This window comes from Microtus pennsylvanicus, chromosome 20 (assembly GCF_037038515.1).
Source record: "Microtus pennsylvanicus isolate mMicPen1 chromosome 20, mMicPen1.hap1, whole genome shotgun sequence".
Classification (NCBI taxonomy): domain Eukaryota; kingdom Metazoa; phylum Chordata; class Mammalia; order Rodentia; family Cricetidae; genus Microtus; species Microtus pennsylvanicus.
In genome coordinates this window covers 32,584,095-32,612,065 of record NC_134598.1, presented here as the reverse complement: position 1 = coordinate 32,612,065, position 27,971 = coordinate 32,584,095, and the positions used below count along the sequence as shown (strand labels likewise).

General features: G+C 43.9%; 2 protein-coding genes across 3 annotated transcripts in view; one reads left to right on the top strand and one right to left on the bottom strand.

Moving 5' to 3' along the window:
* The window catches only part of Apaf1 (apoptotic peptidase activating factor 1), a 68,793-nt gene extending 66,190 nt beyond the window's left edge, over positions 1-2,603 (bottom strand). Inside the window, exons 1-2 of the mRNA XM_075954784.1 lie at positions 2,044-2,603; positions 64-242 (exon numbers count right to left, since the gene is read on the bottom strand). Coding sequence (XP_075810899.1) covers positions 64-201 — 138 coding nt within the window. The 5' untranslated portion in view covers positions 202-242; positions 2,044-2,603. The remainder of the gene's footprint in view (positions 1-63; positions 243-2,043) is intronic.
* Positions 2,604-2,909: 306 nt separating this feature from the next.
* Ikbip (IKBKB interacting protein) lies at positions 2,910-21,491 on the top strand. Of its 2 annotated transcripts, none has more exons than XM_075954786.1 (3): positions 2,910-3,192; positions 11,858-11,975; positions 20,634-21,491. In XM_075954786.1, exons 1-3 carry the CDS (start codon positions 3,023-3,025, stop codon positions 21,381-21,383), a joined length of 1,038 nt encoding a protein of 345 aa, XP_075810901.1. In that variant the 5' UTR covers positions 2,910-3,022; the 3' UTR covers positions 21,384-21,491. The 2 variants fall into 2 exon arrangements, with proteins under 2 accessions (XP_075810901.1, XP_075810900.1); XM_075954785.1 differs by lacking the exon at positions 20,634-21,491 and adding an exon at positions 12,453-13,598 and having other exon boundaries at positions 2,911-3,192.
* The last annotated feature ends 6,480 nt before the right edge of the window (positions 21,492-27,971 follow it).

Below are 27,971 nucleotides of genomic sequence, written 5' to 3'. Positions count from 1 at the left end.
TGGGCCAAGCCCTGAGGGCACCGGAAACTTTAAAGACGTATAGAACGCCTCAGAGGGCTTTACCTGGCTCCTCACTTTTTCCTCCTCGACTACCGTCAAAACGTTGTCGCTGATCATGTGATCCATGATGTAGGATGTTTTGATGTCCCTTTCCAGAGCCTCTCTGTGTTGAAGCAGACAATTCCGGGCCTTTGCATCCATGGTCCTTAAGTCTGTGTACTCACTTCACTGCTAAGCATGAGCTACAGACAACATATCAACACACTTGTCATGACAAGAAACATGACGTGTAATCAAGAAATGCAAAGAAAACAAGATTTTTTTTTTTTGGTTTTATGAGACAGATTTTCTGTGCAGCCTTTGCTTGTCCTGAAACTAGCTCTGTAGATTAGGTTGGCCTCGAACTCAGAGACCTCAGAGATCCACCTGCCTCCACTTCTCAACGGCTAGGATTAATGGCATGTACCACCTCTGCCTGACTTCTTATTTCTTAATTATGTTTCTATTTAAAATGGAACATTACATAGCCATTTAAAATTACATAGCACATATCTCTATGCATTATATGTACTGACAAGGAAAGATATTTTTGGCACTGGTTATTTAAAAACGAGAAATAAAACCCCAAATAGCACAAAATGTGTTCTAGCTCATCAATCTATAAGAGGATGCTTAAATGCTGTTCATCAGTGTTTGGGGAGGCTGAATAGCAAGATTTTGGCTTTCTTTTGTAATTTTATAGTCATTCTTTTCAATAGACATTGCCACTTTTTACAGTAAAAATTCTTCCTTTTCTTAAGTTGAGGTTCTGTAAAAGTTACCATACCTAAAGTTTTAAAACTTGTTTCCTTTATCCAACTTACAACCAAGTGGCATTGCTGCTCTGAGTTCTCAAAGCAGTTGTCAGTCCCAGATCTTCACTGGAAAGCACATACTCACAGAACCACAGGAAGTACCCTCCGACGTCATTGCTTGGACTACGGTAACAAAGGATGATATTCTTTACAGAAAGATATTGTCATTTCCTAACAAGTTCCCTAAAATATAATGGAAATTATTCCACGGGTATAAAGCCCAGTTCTGACTGTTTGCAAGTTCTAAAACATTAACAGAACTCCATCCTATGTATTAAAGTGTGAACGTCTTAAATAGGCTTAATCATTCCTTCAATACATGGGGTGGGTGTGTGTGTGTGTGTGTGTGTGTGTGTGTTGCTAGGGATTGAACCAACCGCCTTAATTTGCAGGGTGGGCAAACAATCTACCACCAGTACTACATAATTTCAGCCCTCTTTCATCATATCCTGATACTCATATCCTTGAAGGAATTTACAGTCTAGTAGAACAAAAAAAGAAGCAATCAGAATGTGACTATCCTAATGCAAAACCAAAGATGGGCACGAAGTCATTCAGAGAGCTCGGAAGAGGGCTATCATCCAACTTTAAAAAAAAAACAAACTTTTTTTTTGTAAAGTCATCAAATGTAGCACTTGCAAAAAAATAAAAATTAAAAAATGCGTCTGTTTGTGCTTGCCAAGGTCTGTAAAATGCCCAGGAGGGGAATGAAGTTAACTGGGGAAAAGAAATCAGAAGCAAGCCTATCATTTCCAAAGCTAACAGTTTTAGTCTCGATTGACAGTTGTGAAATTCATCCTGACAAAGGATATTAGGTTATGTCTAACAATTAAGCAAAACCACACTTTTGCAACTAATTTCCAATGTTCTCTAGCCTTATTAAACTTACTAAACACTTTTTTCAAACTTTACACAAACTGAAATGCTATGGGCAAACTCCCGGTGCCACACCTCTGGAGGCCACATCAAAAGAGAAAGTCAAACTGTTCGGAGACATAGAACACAAAATAAAGTCTGTCTGTCCAGGTCTACTTCCTCCTTACATAATTTCTCTTCCTGGCACGGGAGCAGAATGATCAAATATCCCGCTTCCCTTATCTTCAGCCCCCGGGTTCTGCAACAGAACTCTCACCAAGAACCTGTCTAGATGGGGTGGGAAGAGATAGAGCGAGAGGGGAGGCAAACTTACCCAAAACCTTTGCACCGAGGTCGTGCTGGGAAGAGGAGCCCGGGAGGGTCCGAAGCTGAGGCTCGAGAGCCTTAGTGCATCCGGGGCTCCCAGCTGCTCTTCCAGCGACCCCGCGCCCCGGGCAGGTCCCGATACCTCAGGTGCCTCACCTGGGCATCGGCCGCTCGGGGCGCAAGGGGATGCCCGGGACTTGCGAGCGACGGCGAGGGACGTTCACCTCGGCGGGCTGACCCCACCGGTTGCCTCGGGCCGCACCCGAGAGACCTCGCTAGACCCAAACACAAAAGCACTGCCACTCCGGCCGCCGCGTCTCCCCTCCGGCGGGAGCTGCCCGGGCAGTAAGCGGACGCCGCTCCGAAGGCTGAAGCGACGGTCTCCGATCGTTTCCGATCGTCTCCGATCGCCGACCGCACACACCTCCCGCCGACGACCCCCGTCTCCCACGCCTCGGAGCGCGGACAGAGCCGCCTCGCCCACTCGCAACCTCTGGATCTCCGCCTCAGGCCCGCGGAGCGCTCAAACACCGCTGGGCCCCGCCCAGCCCAGCCCGGACGGCGCGCGCCCGAGCACGCAAATCTGCCGCCAGAGGGCCGGCCGCCCGGCGCGCGCCACCCCGCTACCGACGCTACCCTCAGCGCGTGCCCGCAGGCCCTGGGATTGCATCATCGCGTGCGCGGAGGGGCGGGGCTAAGACGCGGGAGGGGGGCGCGGGGGCGCGCCCAGCCCGGACGTGGCACGCGAGGCCCCGCCCCTCTCGTCGCGTCTCCGCAGCCGGCGCGCGCCCGAGAGTCTGAGTTTCCCCTTACTGGGTCTGGTAGAGGAACCCGGAGGCGGGAGGCGGGGCGAGCCGAAGGGCGAGGTTGTCGGTGGGCGGAGCCAAGCCTGGGAAGGGGCGGGGCTCCTGAAGCCGAGCTGCAGCCACGTCCCACGGTACCCCCGGTGAGGCAGCCCGAGCTTGGAGGTCTTCAGGGTCCCAGACATGTCCGAGGTGAAGAGCCGGAAGAAGCCGGGGCCCAAGGGGGCTGCCGGCGATCCCGAGAAGCGGAGCGATGGCAGGAAGAACCCCGAGGCGAGGGGAGGCGCGGGCTGGGCGGACCCCCGCACCGGGCTCAGCCTGCTGTCGCTGGCGACGTGCTTGGGCCTGGCCTGGTAAGTGCTCGGTGCCGCAGGCCGCCTACCCACTCTTGCTTGAATGCGCTCACTTAACTGTTCTGCTAGCTAGCATGCTCCTGTCGCTGTCCCCGAAAGTCTGGGAACGAGTCACCCGAGACGCGGTGCACACTTTATTCCGCGCCTACTGTCCACACGTCACAAGTTTGCACATAGCTGAAAACCGCTACTTCCCGTCCACTCAGCAACTTTGCATATGAGTTTGCCCCACCCCACCGCACCCCAAAAGACATGCACCAGGGAAATGTCTGGAGCCTAAAAAAGAGTTCGTTGTTGCTGAGCAATAAATGCTGATGAGGCATCCTCATATTTAGAACAGTGTGCCTACATTAAAACTATAGTCCTTTTTAAAAAAGATTTTATATGTATATATATGAGTGTGTGTATGTGCACGTGTGTGAAGGCGTTTGTGCACGTGTGTGAAGGCGTTTGTGCACGTGTGTGAAGGCGTGCAAGGAACCCACGAGAGGGTGTCAGATCCCAAGAGCTGAGGTTACAAATGGTTGTAAGCCACCAGGCATGCCTGCTCTGAGCAGCTGAGCCATCGCGCCAACCCGGAGACAATAGCCTTATTCCTTAATTACAGGCTGAACGGTATGTAGCATTGTAAAGGATACTTGTTTTCACTTAAGACTAAACATCTGTAGTGTTGAAACCAAGCATATATTGGTGATGTATTCTTGTAATATGGAATAATCTTAAAGTAAGAGGGACTTTGTTTTCTTCCCTATTTCTTACCTACTGCATCTTCGTAACAAAACTGATACGTTAATACATTTTCATCATTGATAATCATTTAGTAAGAGAGCTGATAGATTCAGAAGCGACTCCGGATAGTTTTCAGTCTAGAACATTTTTAATGCTAGTACATTTCCATTTTAGTTTACTGGTGACACCCCAAGAACTGGGGTTTTGGAGGGTGTGTGGTAGGGTGGTTGGTTTGGTTTTTTGAGACAGGTTCTCAGGTAGCCTAGGCTGGGCTAGAAGTCACTGTGTAGCTGAAGATGACATTGAACCCCTGATCCACCTGCCTTCGCCTCCCAAGTGTTAGATTACAGGTATTTGCCACCATACCCTTCTTGTTTACTGGGTTGTTGTTTTTTCCAGTTAATAAAAACGTGTTAAAATGAAATGGGGGTCATTGTTCTCTTTAAAAGGGACTTATTTAATGATGGCATTAGTGTTTGCGGAATATATTAATTTCTATCAGAAGAGAATAAATGTGTTGGATTTGCTGTTTTAAATAAACTACTCATGCCTTAAAATGTGTGCCCTTTTTTAGGTAAAGGGGGGCATGGTACATTTTGGATTGGAAAAGAATATTACTGAGTTGGTTCACTCTAGGACAGCAGTTCTCAACCTGTGTGTCGCAACCCCTTTGGGGTCACATAACAGATATTTACGATTCATAACAGTAGCAATGAAAATAATTTTGTAGTTGGGGTCACCACAACATAAGGAACTGTATTAAAGGGTCACAGTGTTAGGAAAGTTGGGAACCACTGCTTAATTTATTTAGTTAAATTAATTAGTGGTTTTAGCTGCTAAATTTATTAATGCAGTTCCCATTAATTAGAGAAAGCCTCATAATTCATGAAGTAAACTATATCACAAAACTCATTCAGCATTTTCAGTGATTCTATGAGAGTTCAAAAAGGTGTTCAGCAAGGCCAGCAAGATGGCTTATCTGGTAAATGCTCATGCCCTGCCAAACCAAAGGACAGCCTGAATTCCATCCCCTGCACCCACGAGGTGGAAGAAGAGAATCGAGTCCTAAAAGTTGTCCTCTTACCTCCACACATGCTCAGTGAAACATCTGAGACCCCACACACAAATGAAAAATAGTCATAAAGTGGAGGGCAATTGAGAAAGACAACCAGCCCCCGTCTCTGACACACAGACACACACATTCACACTCTCGAGCTTCAAAGGGAAACTAGAAATAAAACTTGAAAAGTCATGCTTCCTCTCAGGAATGTGGTGTTAGGAAATAGAAAGGCAAAACATGTTACTCGTTAAAAAGATTTTTGTATAAGCTGAGCTCTGTCTTTGCAAAGTGATTTTTAAAATGCCAGATCAAAATTATGAAGCTAGAGTGTAGCTCGGTGGTAAGGGACTTGCCTGATGTACATCATTTATCAGATAAAAAAAAAAGGTTATGCATTCTTTAAATGGGTAGAGCCTCTGACTGTTACTAAAACAGCTAATGGTTAATTGTTCTTGGGACGTATTTTACCCCTAGACTGGAATATAGGTGCTGTTTATAAGAAAATATTTATGGTAAATTTAGGGACAAACTTTAACCTAGCAGGCTATTTGCAAGTGTGTCTCAAATATTTCCCATCTCATAAAATTGCTAATGGCACTCTGGAATTTTAACAGTCATTGATCTCACTACACAACACATAGGTAAGCCTCTAACACATACTTCAGGATCTAGAAATTGACCCGCCAGATATTATTAAATACTGTACTTAGTCTATTCTGGTTGTTAAAACAGAAAATAATTGTATCAGCATAAACTGCTTTTCCATCTCATACTTGGTACGCTTAAGCTAGGCAGGGGGCAAAGATCTCAAAACCCTTGCACTGATGACAGTGTGTCCTCAGAAACCATAAATGTTTGGAAGATTGTTTGGGAAGTACAAGGTACATGACAAACCTAAAGGTATATTGCTTTCACCTTTCCACTGAAGTTTAGATTTACTTTCTGTCTTAGTAACTTTTCTGTTGCCACAACAAAACACCATGACCAAGGCAACTTATAAGAGCATGTAATTCAGGGCTCATGGTGGCAGAGGGTTGGCCCATGATTGGAGGGGAGCATGGTGCCGAGCAGGCATATCACTGGAGCAGTAGTGGAGTTCTTAAATCCGATCCCCAAGCAAGAAGCAGAGAGTGTACTAAGGGAGAAATGGGAAGGGCTTTGAAACCTCAAAGCTCACCCAGTGACACACCTCTTCCAACAAGGCTGCAATCGGACATTTTGGGGGCAGCCAGCTCACAAGTAATGACACGGAGATTTCTTCTTAAGTATGAAGGCTCTGCCTTTAGCGTAGGCTTGTTCCTAACTAGCTCTTATAACTTAAATTAACCCATTTCTATTAATCTCCGTTCTATCACGTGGTGTTACCTCTCATACCTTGCACCTCCTGCTTCCTCACCATGTCTCCTGGCATCTCCTCTCTTCTTCCCAGAGTCCTCTCTGTCCCCAGATGTCCAGCCAAACCTCTTCCTGATGACCAGCTATTGGTTATTTAGTTCTTCATTAAACCACACCTCCCAATCCTTCTCATACAGCTCCACAATTAAGGACTAAGTATACACACAAGAGTGGTAGAGCTGAGTCTTAGGGTAGGTGGACTGTAACCCAGTCTAGCCTCAAACTCATGGCAGTCCTGGTACTTCCTCCTCCAAGGACTGGGATTACAGGCATGGGCCACCATTCCCAACCTTGCCCTGGTTTTAAATAATAGAATATAGGGGCTGGAGAAATGGCTCAGCACTTAAGAACACTGGCTGCTCTTCCAGAGGTCCTGAGTTCAATTCCCAGCAACCACATGGTGGCTCAAAATCATCTGTAATGAGATCTGGTGCCCTCCTCTGGCCTGCAAGCATATGTGCAGACAAAACACTGTAAACATAATAAATGTTTTTGAAAATTTAAATAATGGAATATAGTCAGTGTTCCCTTAAATATTAGGTAGCTGGAGATGCTATGAAATAATGGATGGTCGTTGACCCTAATAGTGGCCCTGTAATGAACCATACATAATAACTGCTTCCTGTGATTATGTACTCTTTCTCATGAAGTTGAAAGAGGCAGAGAAATCCCTTAGTCATAAGTTCTCAGTCAGCTGTCTGCCACCACGTAAGAACTCACTCAGAGATTATGCTGTGTGCCGTTCATTAACACGGGGTCCTCAATTTGTGCGAAGTCTTAATAGACTTCATGGATGTGAAGGGGTGAGGAAGATTGCTTTTGGAAGGCCTACACTAAAAGCTGGTTTGCTTTCTGGGTCTCTTTCTCCTACATCTAACACTTAAGGCCTTACCTTTCTGATAGTGAAGAAGGTCCAAAACAAAGTCCTGCTGCCATGGAGACTTACAGATGATCATTTGTTACCAAACCAGCCCCCTGTCCAGCTTAGAGTTCAGTGGTAGGCTTACAGCTTCGACCAGAGCAAACAGAAGGGAATCTCGTGCCTTTAAACAGGCAGCGTTGGCATGGAGACGAGATGAGAAAGAGCACAAAGGGGTCCAAAAGAAGGGCTAAGGAGCATCCAAGACACCCTGAGTCTCACCCTCTGCACCCCAAAGGGAAGACACTGGGGCAGAACTAAACAGCGGGTGCTGAGGTCCCGAGTGATTTGTTACACTCCGAGCATTGCTCTTGTGTTCTATAAATATGAACCTGTTTTATGTCTCCAAAACCCCTGTGAGATATTATTTTCCCTACCTTCTAGGTGAGGAAAGACTAGCAAACCAAACAGTTAATTTGTCCAAGGTGGTTGGTTATACAACCAGTAAATGCAGAGACAAAACAGCCTAGCTACTTAGCCTGTGTGATGTGTTTGCCTCCCTTCAGTATTAACCCAAAATAATATCACGTTTCCGAAGCTGGGCATAGTGGCCCACACCTCTAATCCCAGCCCTCAGGAACCAGAGACAGGCAGATCTCTGTGAGTTGGAGGCCAACCTAGTCTACATAATAAGTTCCAGGCTAGCCAGGACTACACTGTGGGACCCTGTCTTGAAAATAAATGAAAATTCTGAGAATGGAGGAATGGAGAAGATAGATGGCTTAGTGGTTTAAGAGTACTTGCTGTTCTTGCAGAGAGGATACGGGTTCTGTTCCCAGCTCTACATAATGACTCACAGCTGTCTATAGCTTCTGACCCCCACTTCTAGCCTCCTCATGCACCAGGCATATGTGTGATACATATACATACATGCATGCATGCATACATGTAGGTAAACACACACACACACATACCAGTTCTGAATCAGACCTTTCTTCTGCTAGAAGCTGTTGACTCTAATTTCAGGTCTTTGACAACCTTGTCTAAAGACAAAGACTGGGAATTGCTCCTGTCAGAAGATGCCTCTGGCTCATTAACAGGAATAAAACACCTTGGGCATAAACCTGATACCATTTGAAGAACATGATTCTTCAGGGCCGAAGCAGCCCTCTTTGGGCATACTTTCTTGACTTCTAGAAAATAAACCATTTTCTTCCATAATTTCAAATGAGTCCATACTTATGAAATATAAACATACAATGAGTCTTTATCTGTCCTGCCAGCCAAATAATGACACCAAGACTTATTATTAATTATAAAAGCTCAACCTTAGCTTAGGCTTGTTCTTAACTAGTTCTTATATCTTAAATTAACCCTTATCTTTTAATCTACATTCTTTTATGTGGCTCGGTTACCTTTACTCTATACTGCCCACTCTGCTTCCTCTGCACCTGGCTGGCGACTCTGCCTTTTTTCTTCCCTGAATCCTCTCTGTCCCAGAGGTCCCACCTAACCTCTTCCTGCCTAGCTATTGGCCGTTTAGCTCTTGATTACACCGATCACAGCAATACACCTTCACACAGTGCACAGACATCCCACAGCATCTACGGGTGGAAAATGTGTTACAAGTCATCAGCACTGTGGACCGTCTTTTTCTTCTCCTCACTGGCACTAAGTCAGCGGCATGCTGCTTTTTGCTTGTTTGTATTGTCTACTTGTAACAAGGGGGACTCTTACTTTGGCAAGAGGCTAACCTAAAGGAGAAGGAGGAGAAAAGTATCAGAGGTATTTGCACTCACCTGACACTATTCAAGCCTTGCTTAATGCTTGAATCTGAAGAGAAAGCCAGCAGTAGATAGCATTAAAATGTCTAATAAAATCAAAAGCCTTCAGCCAGGCATTAGTTGTTCATTCCTATAATCTCAGTACTTGGGAGGCTGGAGAGGCTAATCTGGGTTATACAGTGGTTTGAGGCCAGCCTGGGCTACATGACACACTGCCTCCAAAAACAAACATAACAAAAACAAAAGAGAAAAAAAGGTGCTGTAACGCTTTATTTTATTTTTTAAATCTGTGTGTGTGTGTGTGCGCGCGCGCGTGCACGCGCGCCTGTGTGGTGTCTGCCTCTGGACATCGTTGCTGGGAACTGAATTGGGTCTTCTGGAATAACAGCAAAAGCTCTGAATCATTGAACCGCCTTTTCCAGGCACAGTAAAGCATTTTTATAATGGATCAACTCTTACTCAAAGCCTCCTGTAGTAATGTTTTTGTTCTGAGTAAACTTACTCCTCTGTGGGATAAGTGTGTGGAGTAACACATACAATAACAGATAATAAAACTAGTCACTGAAATGAGCTCATTTACTGGGCAGTAAGTCTATACTACTAAAGAGGGGAAAACACTTAAAATTATGATATGACAAAAGCAATTATGGGATGTAGGAGAGTACTTACCCAGGATGCCCCAGGTTGTAGGTTTGTTCCCAGCAACAACAAAAATGAAATAACAAAAACAAAAAGACGGAAGGAAAAATTGTCTAATCATCATCCAACTTTAAAAATTAGGAAAATCATGCTTTTTACATGGGTTTTGCTTAAAAGTTTATATAAATACACAAAAGAGAAATTGATCTCTACTAATTCCTTTGGGGGGGGGCGCGTTCTGAGACAGGGTTTCTCTGTAGCTTTAGAGCCTATCCTGGAACTGGCTCTGTAGACCAGGCTGGTGTCAAACTTACGGAGATCCGCCTGTCTCTGCCTCCTGAGTGCTGTGCTAATTCTATAAACTGGGATTATATGATAGACATTAACCTGCATCATCAAAAGAAACTTATTTATTCCAACACTGTAAATATTTGTTTAGCAAATGTGTCCATTTTAAATTTACACAGGCTTACAAGTAGTCAATCCAGTGAGACCATTTTAAGTTCAAAACACAGGCACCTTTTCGAGGATACACACAGCTGCACTCTGAGAGGCCTCTCAACTCTGAAACTTTGGCGTCTCTTGTCTTTCACTAGAAAAGTACTATAAAGTATGATCAGTAAGTGATCCTCAGCTTGGCTGCATTGATTGACTGGGAAGCTGTTAGACTATTTAGTGTCCAAGCCATATCCATGACTAGTTAATTAAGAATTTCTGTAAATGGCGATCCAGTTAGGGGTGTGTTAAAGCTGTCTGGTCATTGGTTCCAATATGTAGGGAAGATTTGCAACCACTAATCTAGATCCTGGGCTCTTGGCACTTTTTTCTTGTTGTTGTTGTTGTTGTTATTGTTGTTGTTGTTGTTTTCGAGACATTGTTTCAGAGATTAGGATAAGGTGTCTGGCTAACTCAGTAAAACATTGGATTCTTAGAGATTGGGGTAGCTTTTTTTAATGTGTGTGAATATTTTGCCTGCAGGTATGTGCATCACATGTGTGCCTGGTGGCGTACGGGTGAGAAGAGGGCATTGGATCCCCTGGATCTGGAGTTATAGACAGTTGTGAGCTACCATGTGGGTGCTGGGGATAGAACCCGTGTCCTCCAGAAGAGCAGCCTGGTGCTCTTAACCACTGAGCCTCTCTCCAGCCCAAGGATAATTTTTTTTTTCCTTTTTTGCTTCTACTCTACTATTTACCAGATGAATAGACCACTCTAACTTTGCTTGCATATGTGCTGGCTTCCAACCTGGGATCTTTTACCCGTCAGATAAGCACCCTTCCTACCACTGCGTTCAGCCCTAATTGTGTGTGGGTATGTGAGTGTGCATGTGAGTGTGTGTGTGTGTGTGTGTGTGTGTGTGTGTGTGTGTGTGTGTGGAGGTCAGAGGTCAACCTCTGTCATCCCTCCTCAGAGGCAACAACCTTGTGCTTTGAGTAAGGGCCTCCCACTAAGATGGGGTCTCACTGATTAGCTAAGGCTGACGGATCCTCGTGGGATTACAAGGGCACCGCCATGCCCAGCTTTCTAAATGGGTGCTAGGGATGGTGCTCAGGTCCTCATGCCTACATGGCCAGCACTTTATCAACTGGCCGTCCCCCTACTGTAGAATGACAGGCAGAGTATAGCTATGAGCATATTGCTGAGCATAGTCAAACACAGAGTTTTTACAGCCTGCTTTGCGTGTTCTACTCTCACTCTGACAATGGCTCTCTTCTGTAATTTTTTTATTATAACCGTTTTTAAACAGAGTCTCATGTAGCCCCAGTTGACCTTTGAGCCTTAGACTCACTATATAATGGGGGATGACCTTGAACTTATGGTCCTCCTGCCTCTGCTTCCCTGAAACATACAATTACAGGTGAGGATAACATAGTCTGGACGATAGTTTGAGGGACTTAGTAGTAGCTTAGTAGCACTGCGCTTTGAGATCAAAGATTTTATTACAAATAGTTCAACCCTAACTTCTTCCAAAATATTTTTTGCCCGTCTATTAGAGATGCTGCTCTGCTTCACTCACTGAGCTGTGAACCCTGGAAAGAGGCAAAGCTGACTCATCTTTGCATTGAGTTAATCCCGTCCCCTCCCACTCAGTAGGCACCTGAATGGTGAAGTCAGCCCACAGACACTGCAGCAACCGTTTGAGAATGCACCTTGTTCTTATCAGAAGCGAGTGATAGTCATTATTTTCTTCTTCTCCAGGCTTGTATTTCAACAATCAGAAAAGTTTTCTAAGCTGGAAACCCAATACCAGTTGCTGCAAATAGAAAGCAAAGAGTTTCAAGGACTACAGACTACCATCAGTTTAATTTCAGACAAGGTAATCCATTCATTAACTTGCTTGGGGGAGATGATCCCGTCTTCTTTCAGCCAGAAACTAACAAAATTGTAGGCTTTAGGAGAGGTAGCGAGTCTTATGCAGTTGTAGTTCCCTAAAAGCCAGATAGCCATGAAAAGGACACCTATATTACTTCCCATTGTCATGAAGAAGGAAACCCCAGTATACTTCAAGAACGTGAACATAATTTCTTTCAACTATGCCCGCATGAAAAAGGTATGTTAAATAACTAGGATTGTGAGTTCAAGAATATATTTTTCCAACATAGGGCTACTCTACTAAATTTGTTAAAAACTATTAATGATGAATGTTTCTGTCCATGTGATTCTGGTGTACTTGGATATTTTAGGTATCTTCAGAATTTGAACCTTGTATATATCATACTCCTGATTGTTAAAATATGTTTCTCTAATATAAAAATTATTAAGTAGCTCGGGATTGTTTGTGTCGTAAATGCAGCTGGAGTCTACTGAAAGTATCCTGCAGGAAGCTGCACCATCCATGGCTTTGATGACCCAGTTTGAACAGGAAGTGTCTGGCCTCCAAAGATCCATACATGACATTGAGGACAGTGAAGAGATGCTCACTCAGAAGATGCAAAGCCTTAATGAGAAATTCCAGACCATTACAGATTTCTGGGAGAGAACCCTGGCAGAAATGAGCAATAATACAGCCACTTTCAAATCAGAAGCAAAGCATATACATTCTCAAGTTACCATGAAAATTAACTCAGCCGAGCAAGAAATGAAACTGCTCACTGAACGGCTAAAAGATTTGGAAGACAGCACACTACGAAACATCAGAACAGTAAACAGACAAGAAGAGGAGGATCTTCTCCGAGTAGAGGCCCAGCTCAGCTCCGACACAAAAGCCGTTGAGAAGCTAGAAGAAGAGCAACATTCACTCCTAGCCAGAGATGAGGAGCTGACCAGTAAACTTGCCAACTATGAACCCAAAGTTGAAGAGTGCAAGGCCCATTTGCCAGCTATAGAAAATGCGATCCACTCTGTCCTCAGAGTCTCTCAGGACCTGATGGGGACAGAAAAGAAAATGGAAGACCTCACTGTGCAGATGTTTAACATGGAGGACGATATGCTAAGGGCGGTGTCTGAAATAATGGAGATGCAGAAGACCCTTGAGGGAATTCAGTATGACAACAGCCTGCTAAAGATGCAAAACGAACTGCTGGTTCTCAAAGGGAAAGTTCACGATTTCATAGCATATTCAAGTTCAGGAGAAAAGGGGACTTTGGGAAAATATAACCTAGAAAATAAGGGAGCCGATGACTATTAAGTTTACTGTGTACCTTTTGATGGACTGTATTGTTAAATGGAGATCAGCCAGTTCTACATTAAAGAAATGACTCTGCCTCACTTTACCAGAGAATAAGTGGAGTATGGACCACATAATCACACTTTTATCCCTTTATGGTGTAAAACTTACTCTAACCATTTTAAATAGAAATAATTCTGCTGGGAGGTAGTGGTGCACGCCTTTAATCCCAGCACACGGATGCAGCAGCAGGTGGATCTCTGAGTTCAAGGCAAGCCTGGTCTTCAGAAGGAGTTCCAGGACAGCTAGGGCTACACAGAAAAACCTTATCTCAAAAAAATAAAAAAAAATAAAAAAAAAGGAAGAAAGAAAGAAAAAGAAAAACAAGAAAATAGTTCTAAAATATATATTGCTCTACTTTTTAGGCAACATATTTAATATTTACATGTCTTTCCAATAATTAATAGACATTATTATGAATTGTATTTATTATACTAGAGATATATGTATGTATCTAGAGACATATATATATATATATATATATATATATATATATATATATATCCATAGCAAATACTGAGACCACTTACCATTTCTCTATGTGACCCTAGTTTTCTGTTTTTATTTTATTTTATTTTATTTTTGGTTTTTCGAGACAGGGTTTCCCTGTGGCTTTGGAGCCTGTCCTGGAACTAGCTCTGTAGACCAGGCTGGTCTCGAACTCACAGAGATCCGCCTGCCTCTGCCTCCCGAGTGCTGGGATTAAAGGCGTGCGCCACCATCGCCTGGCAGTTTTCTGTTTTTAAAAGCCGTGTCTGTTTCTCATGCCTTTTCTGTCACCCGTTCTTGCAGTTGGTTGATAGCATGCCTGCCTGTGCAGCTTTTTTATGTTCAGACAGCCACGTTCGTAGGGATTTTATGTAAATTGAAAGGTAATATGCCTGCAGGAGAGCCTGGGGGCTCTTCTGTGAGGCATCGCCACCTTCTGAAAACCATGGTGCCTGGGAAGTAGTTTCCCTTTCGCAAAGGTTCTAAACTGTGTTACAGCTACTCATAAGAGGTTTAAAATGTGAGTAAATATGCTTACTCTGTCCTCATTAATATTTTCCGTTAACTGGTTATGCTTTGAGGTATGAGCTTTCGGAGTCCTTTTTTTACCTGGACTTTAATTTCTAAAGTTTGAACTGTGTGACACTAGGGTTAACTAAATATAACCAATATATAAATATAATATATATATATAACCAATATATATATATATATAACCTATATATATATAACCAATATATAAATATATATATAACCAATATATAAATATAACCAAGTAAAAAGTATGCCAATAAGCCTATTCCTGTTTTAAAGATAAAACAACATAACAATAAACTGTGATCACTGTAATGTATTTATGTCATTTTTAAAGATTCCCCAACTTACGAAACCAAGTTTGTTTTACATACTGATTTTATTTTTAAAACATTAGGGTTGGAGCTAGGCATGGTGGCATATACCTTTAATACCAGCATCAGCCTGGGCGGTGGTGGTGCATGCCTTTAATCCCAGCACTCAGGAGACAGAGGCAATGCAAGCAGAACTATGAGTTCAAAGCCACCCTGTTCTACATAGTGAGACTATATCTCAAAATAATAATAATAATCAGTTGACAAGGCTAGGAGATAGCTTCGTAAGTGAAGTTCTTGCTGTGAAAGCTGAGGACTTTACCCAGCACTGACATAAGAAACTGGGTCTAGCAGTGCCTGCCTGAAATACCAGCACTGGAAGACAGAGGCAGAATGCAAACAGTACATGAGAAAACTATCAAAATATCTGTGTCTATGTATTCCTTTGCTAAGAAGTTTGCTGAGCTGGGCGGTGGTGGCACACACCTTTAATCCCAGCACTCGGGAGGCAGAGGCAAGTGGATCTCTGTGAGTTCGAGGCCAGCTGGGTCTACAGAGCAAGTTTCAGGACAGCCAAAACTACACAAAGAAACCGGCTAGAAAAATCAAAAAAAAAAAAGAAAGAAAGAAAGAAATTTGCCTTGGGGCCGAAGAGATACTCGGTGGTCAAGAGTACTGGTTGTTCTTGCAGAATACCTGGCTTTGATTCCCAGTACCCGTATGGTGGCTCACAACCATCTGTAACTCATTTTCTAGGGTAGCTGGCACACTCTTTTGACTTTTGCAGACAGCGGGCATGGCGTGTATGTGGTGCACAGACACATACACATACACAAAACATTCATATGCATAAAATAAAATAAATGTTTTTAATTTCGTATTTATCAGAGTCGTCATCGGAGAGACCTAGATACATTTAATGAATCTTCCTTTGTTCTTTGGTGTGTGTTTTGGAGCTTTTTATTTTATTTTTGAGACAGGGTCTCAGTATGTAGCCCAGGTTAGTCTTAACTCACCATCTTCCTGCTTTTGCATCTCAAGTAATAGGGTCACAGGTATATGTAATGGCACAGGCTTCATTTTGTTGTGCTTTATGAAAATTGCCAATATTGTAATATACATTTTTGTATCTCTGTAACTGATAGTAAATATTATACCAATTAGCTCATAGAGAGTACTGTCCATTTATTTAAAAATGCCAGCACAGATATAAAGCAGTTTTCCAGCTAGGTGTGGCAGTGCATGTTTGTAACTCCAGGTTGAGACAGGAAGAGTCCAAGTTCATGGCCAATTTGGCCTACACAGCAGGACACTAACGACAAAAGTCTTGCAGAATAAGAGGCTGAAGAGATAGCTTTGTGGTTAAGACTGCACGCTGCTCCTACAGAGAACCCGAGTTCAGTTCCCAGGACCCACTGGATAAAGCTGTTCACAGTCCCCTGGGACCTCAACTCCTTCCCACTGTAGGGGATCCAGCTCTCTTTGGGCCTCCATGGGCACTGACTGCTCTTCTGGAGGACCTGGATTTTATTCCCAGCACCCACGTGGCAGTTCACAACTGTGATTCCAGTTCCGGGGTATTCGGTGCTCTCTTCTGACGTCCACAAGCACCAGGCATGCAAGTGTTGCATAGACACACGTGCAGACAGAACACCCACATACATGATATCATAAAAGAATTTTGTTTTTGTATTCTGAGACAGGATTTCTCTGTGTAGCTTTGGAGCCTGTCCCAGAACTTGCTCTGAAGACCAGGCTGACCTCGAACTCGCAGAGATCCACCTGTCTCTGCCTCCTGAGTGCTGGGATTAAAGGCATGCATCACCATTGCCCGGACAAAGAATTTTTAAAATTACAAGATGAGCTGGAGCTACGGCTCAGCTGACAGAGTGTCTGTCTAGCATTCTTGAAGCACTGGGTTCTATCCCAACACTGTATAAAACCAGGCCTGCACACTTGGGAGACGGAAGCAAGAAGATCATAAATTCAGGGTTATCCTCAACTACATAAAGAACTCAAGGTCAGTCTGGACTGCCTGTGACTCTGTCTCTACAAACACATGTACATCCATGCATACATGTATACATATGTAGTGATGTTTTGTTTGTGTTTTAAAAAGTAAAGCTTGCAGCTGAGTGGTAGTAGCACACGCCTTTAATCCCAGCACTCGGGAGGTAGAGGCAGGCGGATCTTTGTGAGTTTGAGGCCAGCCTGGTCTACAGAGCTAGTTCCAGGACAGGCTCCAAAGCTGCAGAGAAAACCCCTGTCTCAAAAAAACAATAGATAGGTAGATAGATAGATAGATAGATAGATAGATAGATAGATAGATAGATAGATAGATAGATAGATAGATAGAAGGTAAAGCTTGCCTGATATCAGAGTGCAGAGCTAAGCCACTAGAGGCCAAGCAATGGAGGCACACACCTTCACTCTCAGGACTCGGGGACAGGTGGATCTCTGTTAGTTCAAGGCCAACCTGGGCTACACGAAACTGATCCAGTCTAAAAGAGAAACAGAGCTCACACAGAGGGGATCCTATCACTCAGGATCACACACCCTTAATCCTAGTAGTAGCGGGGTGGAGACGGGAGTGATATGGCTGGGCAAAGAGAAGACTATCAGAGTTCAGTGCAGTCTGAGGTTTCAGAGAGACAGATGCAGTCTGAGGAAAGGATGCCCCTGTGGTCTGAGCATTGGCAGAGGTAAGAACTCTAGTGGCTGGCACTCTGCCTCTCTGATCCTTCAGCTCTCACCCCCAATAGCTGACTCAGAGCTTTATTATTAAGACCAATTGGAACCCGTGCTACATACATACGTACATACATACAACAATGTAAAGGACCAGCTAATGATGTAGCTTAGAGAAGAGCACCTGCCTGTCATATACAAGGTCCTGAACTTGAACTTGATCACCAGCACTGAAAAGGAAGGATGGGAAGGAGAGAGGAGGAAGGAGATATAGCCAAATAAATAAATAATAATAAAAAAAAAACTTCACCATTTCTAGTCTGTTAGCACATCATATTGAGTTTCCATTTTAGAAGTTCATAATAAATCCTCTCCCGAGCCACCAAATGAATCAAAGCAGTGACCCGGCCTCCTAAGAATGAACTCTTCCTAAGCTGTCTTAGTTAAGCCATACTGTTAAACAATACATACTCCACAGAAGTAGATGCCTTAGCCAGTGACTGCCTAGTGATAAAATAGACAAGAGAGAGCTTTCTGTTCCTCTCACCCATGGGAGGCTTTTCAGCAAATAAGTGTATTGCAAAACATGGTCCCTAAAAATAAAATATTTTGCAATTGCTACTTGATTTCCTCCCTATTTGTAGCTACCCATTAATGTCATGCTCTGAATAACCTTATCACAAGCAGACTTCTCTACCAAAAACACATTCTGATCACCTACTTTACCAGTCATTGATGTAGCGTAAAGAAAAATTGACGAGAAAAATCAAATATACGGCGAAACCAAACGTGATGGTGCAAACGTGATGACGCAAGCGCCCCCCCCCGCCCCCGTGCTGCTTTCAGTTAACTGGTCTACCTCATTTTAGCGAATCGCCTCCTGTTACAGCCACTGCTTTTTAAATCTGCATTCAAAAATACTATTCTGGGAACTAGGGATATAGATCAGTGGGCAAAGCTGAGAAAGTGAGTTTGGATCCCCACCAACCACATACAGTTTGGGCGTAGAGGGGTGTAGATGGCTCAGGGGCTAAGACGGCTTGCAGAGGACCCAGGTTTGGCTCCCAGAGCTCACATGGAGACCACAGCTTCCTGCAGTTCCATTTCCAAGGCATCTGAGGCCTTCGTCTGGCCCACATGGGCTCCTGATCTATGTAATATACCCAAAGTAACACAAGTATACACACATGTTTAAAAAAATCTTTTTAAGGGCTAGAGAGATGGCTCGGTGGTTAAGAGCACTGGCTGCTCTTCCAGAGGTCCTGAGTTCAATTCCCCGTACCCACAGGGTGGCTCACAACCATCTGTAATGAGATCTGGTGCCCTCTTCTGGAATGCGGGCATGCATGCAGAAAGAATATACATACATGCATACATACATCTTTTTAAAAAATTGGGTACAGAGTGCATGCCTATAATTCCAGCTCTTGATGAAGAAAGGATGAACCTAGGATCCCTCTGGCCAGCCAGTCTAGCCAATTGGTGAGCTCCATGTTCATAGAGAGACCTTATCTCAAAAAACAAGGTAGTGCCATGTAGGGGGGCACCAGCCTTTGATCTCAGCTCCCAGGGAGCAAAAGCATATGGATCTGGTCTACAGAGGACATTTCTGGCCAGAGGTACATAGTGAGACCCTATCTCAAAAAAAAAGAAAAAAGAAAAAGAAAAAACATGGAGAGCAATAGTAGAAAACACTTGAGACACACACTGATTTCCTACCCACACACACAAAGGACTAATCTGAGCGTGTTACATTTTTTCCTTAGATAAACTACATATGTGTTAGCCTAAACAATCTCCAAAGGGTAACTGAGAAAGCCAGTGCTGTCTAAGAACAATGACCCATCAACAGCATTGAAGAAATGTCTAGTTACCCTAGAAAACACCTCATGCCTGCAGGTTACACCGCGATTCTTATGAAAGATGCTTTCTGCCCTCAGATCTTCTTTTTGTTCCATGTCTTTTTTCTGAGTTTTAAATAATCAGTTTCTTGACAATCTGCTTCCAAAACTCAATAGCAAGCTCCCCGAAATGAGAGACTGCCCTGATCCTCCTTGCACGCACTATGCGGCTTGGGAAGTTGGCTCAGACTGCTTCACCATCAGGAGAAAGGTACAGTATGGAGCAGCCGAGCCGAGGACAGCCTTGGGGAGTCCGTTCTCTTCTGCCATGTGGGCCCCAGGGCTTGAACTCGGGGCATCAGCTTGGCAATAAGCACCTTTACTCGGAGCATCTCATCGGCCCTGCCAATTCAAAGATGTTCAAAAGTGTATGTGTGTCTGCTATGTCTACACAGGTACCCAGGGAGACTGGACCCTGGTACCCTGGAGCTGGGGCTACACGGTTGCAAGCCACCCAGCATGGATGCTGAGAACCAAATTCAGGTCCTCTGGAAGAGCAGCGCATACTCTCTCTGGCCCCCTGGTTATACCTTTTTAATGCCTGAAATAGCTTAATAGAACTTTTTTAAGCAGAGGGATCAGGAGTTTCACACGAGTCTGGACTGCATAGCAAGACTCAAGACTGTGTCTTTAAATTAAAAAAAAAATACTTCTATGTAGCTGTGTGGCAGACCTTATCTAACATGTCCAGGCTCTGGTTCTGGCTCAACAGCACAAAGAAAGAAAAGCCAGGACTGATGGCTCCCATCTGTAGTCAGGCTATTTAGAAAGCTAAGACAGACAGAAGATCATTTGGGTCCAGAAGTTCAAGATCAACTTGGGTAACACAGCAAGACCTGTCTGAAAAATAAAAACAAGAAAGGCAAAAAAAAAAAAGAAAGAAAGAAAAGAAAAGAAAAAGAAAGAAGGAAGGAAGGAAAGAAAAGAGAAAAAAAGAGGATATGCTGTCTCCTCAGTCTGGAACGATACCTAGGTACATCCTTTCTTCCATAGCTATGGAGAAAACACGCCCGTGTCTGGTAGCTCACTGTTTCTATACAGCGGAGGACCAATGTTATAGGAACATCAACAGAAGTCAACTCCAATAATGTTTTATGAAATGTCCTGGGTGTTTTCCTTATTCATTAACAATATACTTGAATTACTTTAAATCCTCTTTTCTAATTCCTTTTGGAGTTTTGTAGTGTTTTTTGTCTTTTCAGTTCTGGAATTCAAAACCCAGAGTCCCCAACCCAAGGCTCGCTCTTTCAAAGCTGTGTTTTATGCTGTGCTTTCCCAAAGAGCAATAAAGTCAAGGGGAGAAAAAACAATGAACTTTATGTTGAATTTTAAGTGTCAAATTCTGGCTAATTTAATCACTGTGGTATTCTATTTCCTTATAGTATCAGAAGTGTGAAACTCTCATGGAACAGCTAAAGGCTTTTCAGATAACGGCTCGTCTAAAGGTCCTGCAGGAAGAAATTCAGGAGATGAAAATTTGGTCCAGCAGGATATCCGAGAAACATGGTACACTGAATGACACGTTAGCAAGTCTTTCTCAAGACATCGCAAAAGTTGACCAAGGTACAACTTCCACGGCCAAGGACGTGGGTCTCAAGGTTACAGGTGTGAAGACGGATCTACGCCGCATTTCCGGTTTGGTAACTGAAGTCGCATCTTTAACGGACTCCGTGCAAGAACTGGAAAATAAAGTCGGAAAGGTAGAAACGGCGACGGTCGAAAATATAGGGGAGCTCCTCTCAAGTAGCATAGACCGAACAGCGGCCCTCCGAAAGACGGCGAGTGAAAACTCCAGAAGAATCGACTCAGTCGCGACGAGGCTGGCTGAGCTCCAGGGCGATTTCGACAAGCACGCTGACCGGTTTTTAAGCTTAGAAAGAGACAGAGCGAAAGTCCTGAAAGCAGTGGCTTTCGCAAATGACCTCAAACCGAAGGTCTACAATCTGAAGAAGGACTTTTCGCGCCTGGAGCCACTAGTGAGTGACTTAGCCCTACGCATTGGGAGGCTAGGATCTGACTTAATTCAACGAGAGAAAGAAATCGCTTTTCTGAAGGAAAAAATGTCTAATTTAACAATAGTCCAAGCTGAGATTAAGGATATTAAAGACGAAATAACGCGTATTTCAGATTAGTTTGGAATGATTTAGAGAGAGGTAACTTTTTAGAAATGATATTTCTGCTATGAAAAGACTGATAATAGAAATTCCGATATTTTGGAATAAATTCCATTTTGTGTTTGATACTATTTTACTCCATAATATTTTTTAACTTATTCATATATGTGTGTGACCGTGTAGGGGTGCCTGTGCAGGCCAGAGAGTATATTGGATCCTCGGATCCCCAGGAGCTAGAGTTACAGACAGGTGTGAGTTCTTTGACATGGATGCTGGGAGCCGAGGGTGGGCCCTCTGGAAGCGCAGCAAGCACTCCTCGAGGCTGGGCTATCTCTCCAGGTAAACAGACTGAACATTTGAATATATAAAGAATTGGTGGACCTTGTAACTTCCCCCTGGCGGACACACCTCTGAGCCTATCTGTGAGGGCCTTTCCAGAGGGCTTTAGGGGAGGTGGGAAGGCGCCGTGAGTATGAGCATGGGGTCCTACACTGAGAAAAAGGAACGGAGGGAGGGGACCCGCACTCATCTCTCTCCGCTTCTGGGCCTCACACTTCTGTCAGGTAGGCCTTTCCTGCCAGGATAGTCGGCACCCTCACATCCTAAGCCAAAATAAACCCTTTTGGTCAGGTGCTTCCTCACAGCAGGGAAAGGAGTAACTAGCAGTGGGAAACTAGACAGGGCAAGCCAGCTCCGAGCCTTGCGTGTGTGTGATTGGGACCCTTGCTGACGAAAGTCCCCTCAGGGGTCACGACTGGAGCAGCATACCCAATCAGAGGGAAAGAAACTAGAAAGGTTACAGCCGGGCGAACAATCTGGTAACAGTGAGTCCTTGCTGGTTTAGGGGATAGGGTAGGCCATACAAGAAAAGCCGCGCCTAGGGCTGCAGCAGTTTCTCAACCTGTGGGTTGCAACCTGCTTACTTGCGTGCCAGGTACTTACATGATGATTCATTACAGTAGCAAAATTACAGTTATGAAGTAGCAATGAAGCCCTTTGGTGGTGGTGGGGTCATCACAGCATGAGGAAGGTTGAGAGCCGCGGAGCTAGTGAGACGGGAAAAGGAACGATGCTGTCTCAGTGTGAGCCTGCCGTGTAAGAAACACCAAGGGTCTGAAGAGATGGTTCCGTCGTCAGATCACTGACTGCCACTGGCTGCCATTCCAGAAGACACTGGGTTTAAGCCCCAGCTCCCACATGGCAGGGCATCTCACTCTCTCGCGTAGCCTCTGCTGGCACCAGGCACTCACGTGGTACACAGACATACATTCAGGGAAAGATACTCATACACATAAAAGAAAAAAAGGTATTTTTTAAAAAGATTTATTTTACTTATTGTGTTTACAGTGTTCAGTCTGCATGTTGTGATTCTTTTGTTTATTTGTTTGACTTTTTAAAATAGCGTATCCCTGGCTGTCTTGGAACTCACTCTATAGAGCAGGCTGGCCTTAAACTCGGACCTGACTATGTCTCCCAAGTGCTGGGATAAAAGCTTGTGCCAGGACTAGAGAGATGACTCAGCAATTAAGAACACTGGCTGCTCTTCTGAAGGACCTGGGTTCAATTCCCAGCACCCACATGGCATCTCGCTATTTTATGTAATTCCAGTTCCAGAGGATCCAACACCTTCAGACACACATGCAGGCAAAACACCAATGAACATAAAACAAAAATAAGTCATTATTTAAAAAAGAAAGAAAAGGCATGTGCCACTAAGTCAGGCTTTTCTTAACATTATTTTTCTGAAGTAAATATTTTAAACACTCCCAAAATTAAAATTAAAAAAGGATAAGAGTGATGAATAGAGAAGGGAGGTTAGAAGGGGAGTATCTGTGGGGTCCACAGGAGATGGGAAATGGGGGTGCAGGGAAGGCTGCCACAGATGTTCTGCTCTAAGGATAGAGATGAGACTGGGGGACTGGATCTGGGGAGAACAGAGGGAGAAAAGAGGATCTGCCAAATGAATAAATAAATCCGGTCTCTCTCTCTCTCTCTTTTTTTTTTTTAAGACAAGGTTTTTCTGTGTAGCCCTGGCTGTCCTAGAACTCACTTTATAGATCAGGCTGGCCCCAAACTCAGAGATCTGCCTGCCTCTGCCTCCCTTGTTTCTGCTGGGATTAAAAGTGTGTGCCACCATCACCTGGCTTGAATAAATAAATCTAAAAAAAAATAGAAATGAGAATAAGAATAGAGAAAAAAAGAAAATATTGGAATTTTCCTACTTGTTTTTAATCTTCCCCTTCTCGTTCCCCCTACTCATTGCTCTGTCCCAACCCCCAACTCAAGAAGGCACCCAGTAACCCAAGGGCTGCTCCTCCCAGGGCAGGCGGAGCCACGTCTCTCCTGCTTTCCACCCCCACCCCCCAGTCTCATCCCCAGCTCTGTAGCAGAAAACCTGCTGTCATCTCTTTCCTCTCTGACCTCAACGGATGGCAAAGACCTTCTTCTTCAACCTTCCTTCCAACTCATCCCAGTAGCCCAGCCTCCAGGAACTCCGTGAACACACCAACTGGGCAGACCAGGAAAACAAGCAACACACAGCCACCAACACACTCCACAAATCCAGAGAGGAAACAGAAACCAAGGAACAAAACACCCACCCAGCAAAGACAAATCCAGAAACCAACATCTAGATCTATAATCATGCCAAGCCCAGGCACCTAGACGTCAGCGTAAAAACACAATTAATAGATTCAAGATGGTGGCAGCCTCCAGTACTTTAAGATAAACTTGTCTTCCCCTTTTCTTTAAAGAGTAGCCAGTCCCTCTGGGCAGACTCTTATCTTGTTTCAGGAAATGGTTGCAGGAACTATTGACAATCATTTGGGGGGAGGGCGGGACAAGGTCTTGGCAGGACTCCCCACACTTCCAATCAAGACACAGCCCCACATAGTCCCCTCTTCCACTCTCATCCCTTATGACACCCTAGCCTTTTCAGATTCCAATAAAAACAGATATCGTTTTCTTATTCAGCATCCTGGCTCCAAAGATGTTACATGTATTATCTCTTATCTGGTTCCGTCCAATTGGGTGAGCTATTGGCCCTTCTCAGAGTTCTCATGGAGTACCAGACCCAGCCCGTTAACATTGTTTCTGACAGTCAGTATGCTGGGCAGGCAGTTTGTGTGCTGGCCCTCTCTCTCAAGTCAGAGGCTCGCTGATCCCCACTGCCAACACTGTGCTGCTCATCCAAGAGGTCTTAAGTCAGAGGACTGAGCTCTGGTACCTGTCTCACACATTAGATCTCACTCCAAATTATCGATATTGACTCAAGGAAACGAGGGCACAGACACCATCATATTAACAGCCAGTATGAATCTCCTAGAGAAAGCCAGGGCTCTTCACAAGCAGCTCCATCTGTCTCCACAGAATTTGTATAACTTCTTCCAAAATTGCCAGTTTCCCAATGTAAATATTTGTCCCAGGCATGTGCCACTTGTGCCCCCCTTACCCTCTTAAAACTGCTTCAATGAGCCAGGCGGTGGTGGCGCACGCCTTTAATCCCAGCACTCGGGAGGCAGAGGCAGGCGGATCTCTGTGAGTTCGAGGCCAGCCTGGTCTACAAGAGCTAGTTCCAGGACAGGAACCAAAAGCTACAGAGAAACCCTGTCTCGAAAAATCAAAAAAAAAAAAACCTGCTTCAATGTGCAGGGGTTATCCCCCGGGGTCTGTTGCCTAACGCCACCTGGCAGATGGATGTTATACACTATGGCCCCTTTGACAATGTTAAAGACATACATGTGGTAATAGATACCTGGTCCTCCTTTGTTTATGTTCTTGCCTATCAGTAGAAAATTACTTCAATACTTACTGAGAGGTTGTCTTTTTTTTTTTTTCACTTGTCTGATCTTTAAAAGTTTTATTGGTACATGTTCACTACACACGTGAAAGGAACGCACTAGCGAGTGGTAGAGACATCCCACTCAGGTTCATCATGTCCTCTGGCTGTACTTCCCAATACCCTCCTGCAATTAGTCTTGATGATGTTTTGCCTTTCTGTGGCATGTCCTTAAACACTTCAAATCAAGCCAGATGTGCAGTCAATAAAATCAGCAACAGTTCATCCAGGAGTGCTGGCCAAGTGCCTGCCTGTTCATTTGTGAGAAGTTGGGCAAAGCGCCTGGTACTGAGGTTTGGGTTTTGGAATGGTATTGCCTCTTGTATCGAGTATGCTCCATCTTCAAATCACTGCATCCCTCAAAGCAAGCCACGAAATCCTGTCCACAGTATTGGACAGAAACAGTATTTTATACAGGAGACCCACCAAAACTGTCATTTAGTATATTCAAGCTTAATTGTGACTGCTGCATGCTTAGCGCTCAACAATGCCAGCCCTGGGGAGGCAGAGGCAGAAAGACCTCTGTGAGGCCAGCCTGGTCTACAAAGCAAGTTCTAAGACAGCCAAGGCTATAAAGCAGAGAAATCATCTCTCAGAGGGGGAGGAGAGAAGGAAAACGTTGACATTGCTGCACTGTGGAAACTTGCCAGGTCACACTTCAGTCTCTAACCAACACGGGTCACTTAAGACCATTAGAAAACAGGTAGGTATCACATTACAACCCTTAACAGCAAAGTTAGTTATGAAATAGCAACAAAAATAATCTTATGGTTGGGAGTCACCAGTGTATTAATCTAAAGAAAGCTACCTTACTTATATATCTCTTTAATTTAATATTTCAGGAAAGGCATAGCACTCAACTGTGTTAAACTTAGAGATTCCTCTAAATTTAAAATCAGTTTGTTTCTTGTTGGGTGTGATTGTGAAAGCTTTAAATCCCAGCATTTAGGAGGCAGAGGCAGGTGGGTCTCTGAGTTCAAGGCTAGCCTGGTCTACACAGTGAGTTCCAGGATAGCCAGGGCTATTTAGAAACTTTGTTCCAAAAACAATAAAAGTCAGTTTTGTTTTTCTTTTTTCTTTTTGGTTTTTCTGTGTAGCCCTGGCTGTCTTGGCACCGTGCGGTACTTGAGGTTTTAAACAGAAGATTTTTTCCTTAATAATAAACGGTACTTGAGGTTTTAAACAGAAGATTTTTTCCTTAATAATAAAAAACTATGAAAACAACCATACAGTTTCCTATGCAAAGGAAGCAACATGTAACTCCCAAGTTAACAGCAAGACTTCCTGACTCATCAGCACACTTTGGACCCTTCTCCAGTATCACAGAAATGTTAATAGGCCCAGTTAAAATATGACCAACTCATTACATAAGCATTTATCAGTTTGATTTTGTTACACTCAGTGCAAACAATCTAGCAAAATCAGACTTTGAGATCTTAATTGCTCATAAAAGTAATTATCATCTTTGGAGCTTCTGGAAATTAGTATAGACACCTTTTAGTTCCAACACAATTCAGCTGACCTGCCAATCTCATGTACTCCTTTCTCAGAGATGTTCTCTACAGAATGGACATTACACACGTGATTAAATGTTTAAAAAAAAAAAAACACCCTCAACAACACATGTATTAAGTTAGATTTGCATACTTCTTATTAGTACACTTATTAGTGCATCTGAAATCAGAGGTACTAAGAAACCCAGACTGGCCTCAAGCTAACAATCCTCCTGCCTCCATCTCACAAGTGCTGAGGTCACAGACGTTCCCATTGAATATAATTTTAAGTGGACATTTTACTGGGATTTTGAGGAGCAAACGCTTGTGTGGCAATCAGCAATGGTTTGAACTCTAACTGGAGAGAGCAGTTCTCTCAGCTTGGACACAAACTACTTCGCACTGACCACCCACGAATGACGCCTGCTCGTGACTCCTCCATTCAGAGAGTGCTTCTTCAGTAAAATGGCTAATTGTGTGCCCTGAGTAGTCTTAGGTCCTTGATTATTCTGGGTTGGCTGTACCAATCTATTTCTATTTCCAGTCCCACTTGTTCTTACCCTCCCAGCAAGACATTTGGTCTTGGGCAAGGTATGGTGGTATACACCTTCAATAAACAGTCCTCAGGAAGACAGGTCTGTCAGTCCAAGACCAGTCAGAATATATGGAGGGCCTGTTTAAAAACAAAAACAAACAAAAAAATCAGTTTTCCTTTCTTTTATCTGGGATTTGTCAAATGGAGGAAGTTTTGCTGGAAGGTTCTGAAGCAGTTAAGTCCTAAATGAGCATCACTGGACCTTGAACACCAAGCGCAGCTGCCCTGGAGCCACATTCTAGACAGTCACTAATGAAATATGCTGGCAGGGAACCTTTCCACCCAGACAAATGAAAAGCTGAAGACTGTTAAGACCCAAAACTTCAAAATGATTGAGACTTTGTGCCCAACTTAGGTGTTCTGTGACATGGCAGCAACGAAGGCGTGCGGCTGACGCTAAGTATCACAGTGACCATCTGGTAGACCTAATTTCAACTCAAAGTTTCACACCCAATAACCCTTCCTTTCTCTCTTCAGTAAAGGTGTAAGGTGATGGCAGAGGAATTAACATGCAACTAACTAGATGCACGGCTCCTAAATTAGTTCCATGTTCTTAGAAAGCAGAATTACAGACAGAGCATTTCTGACTATTGCAATCCTTGCAAATTGTGGTGGCGTTTATCTGTAATCCCTGAGGGAGGATCACCTGACTGGCCTGTGGTGAGTTCCAGACCAGCAGC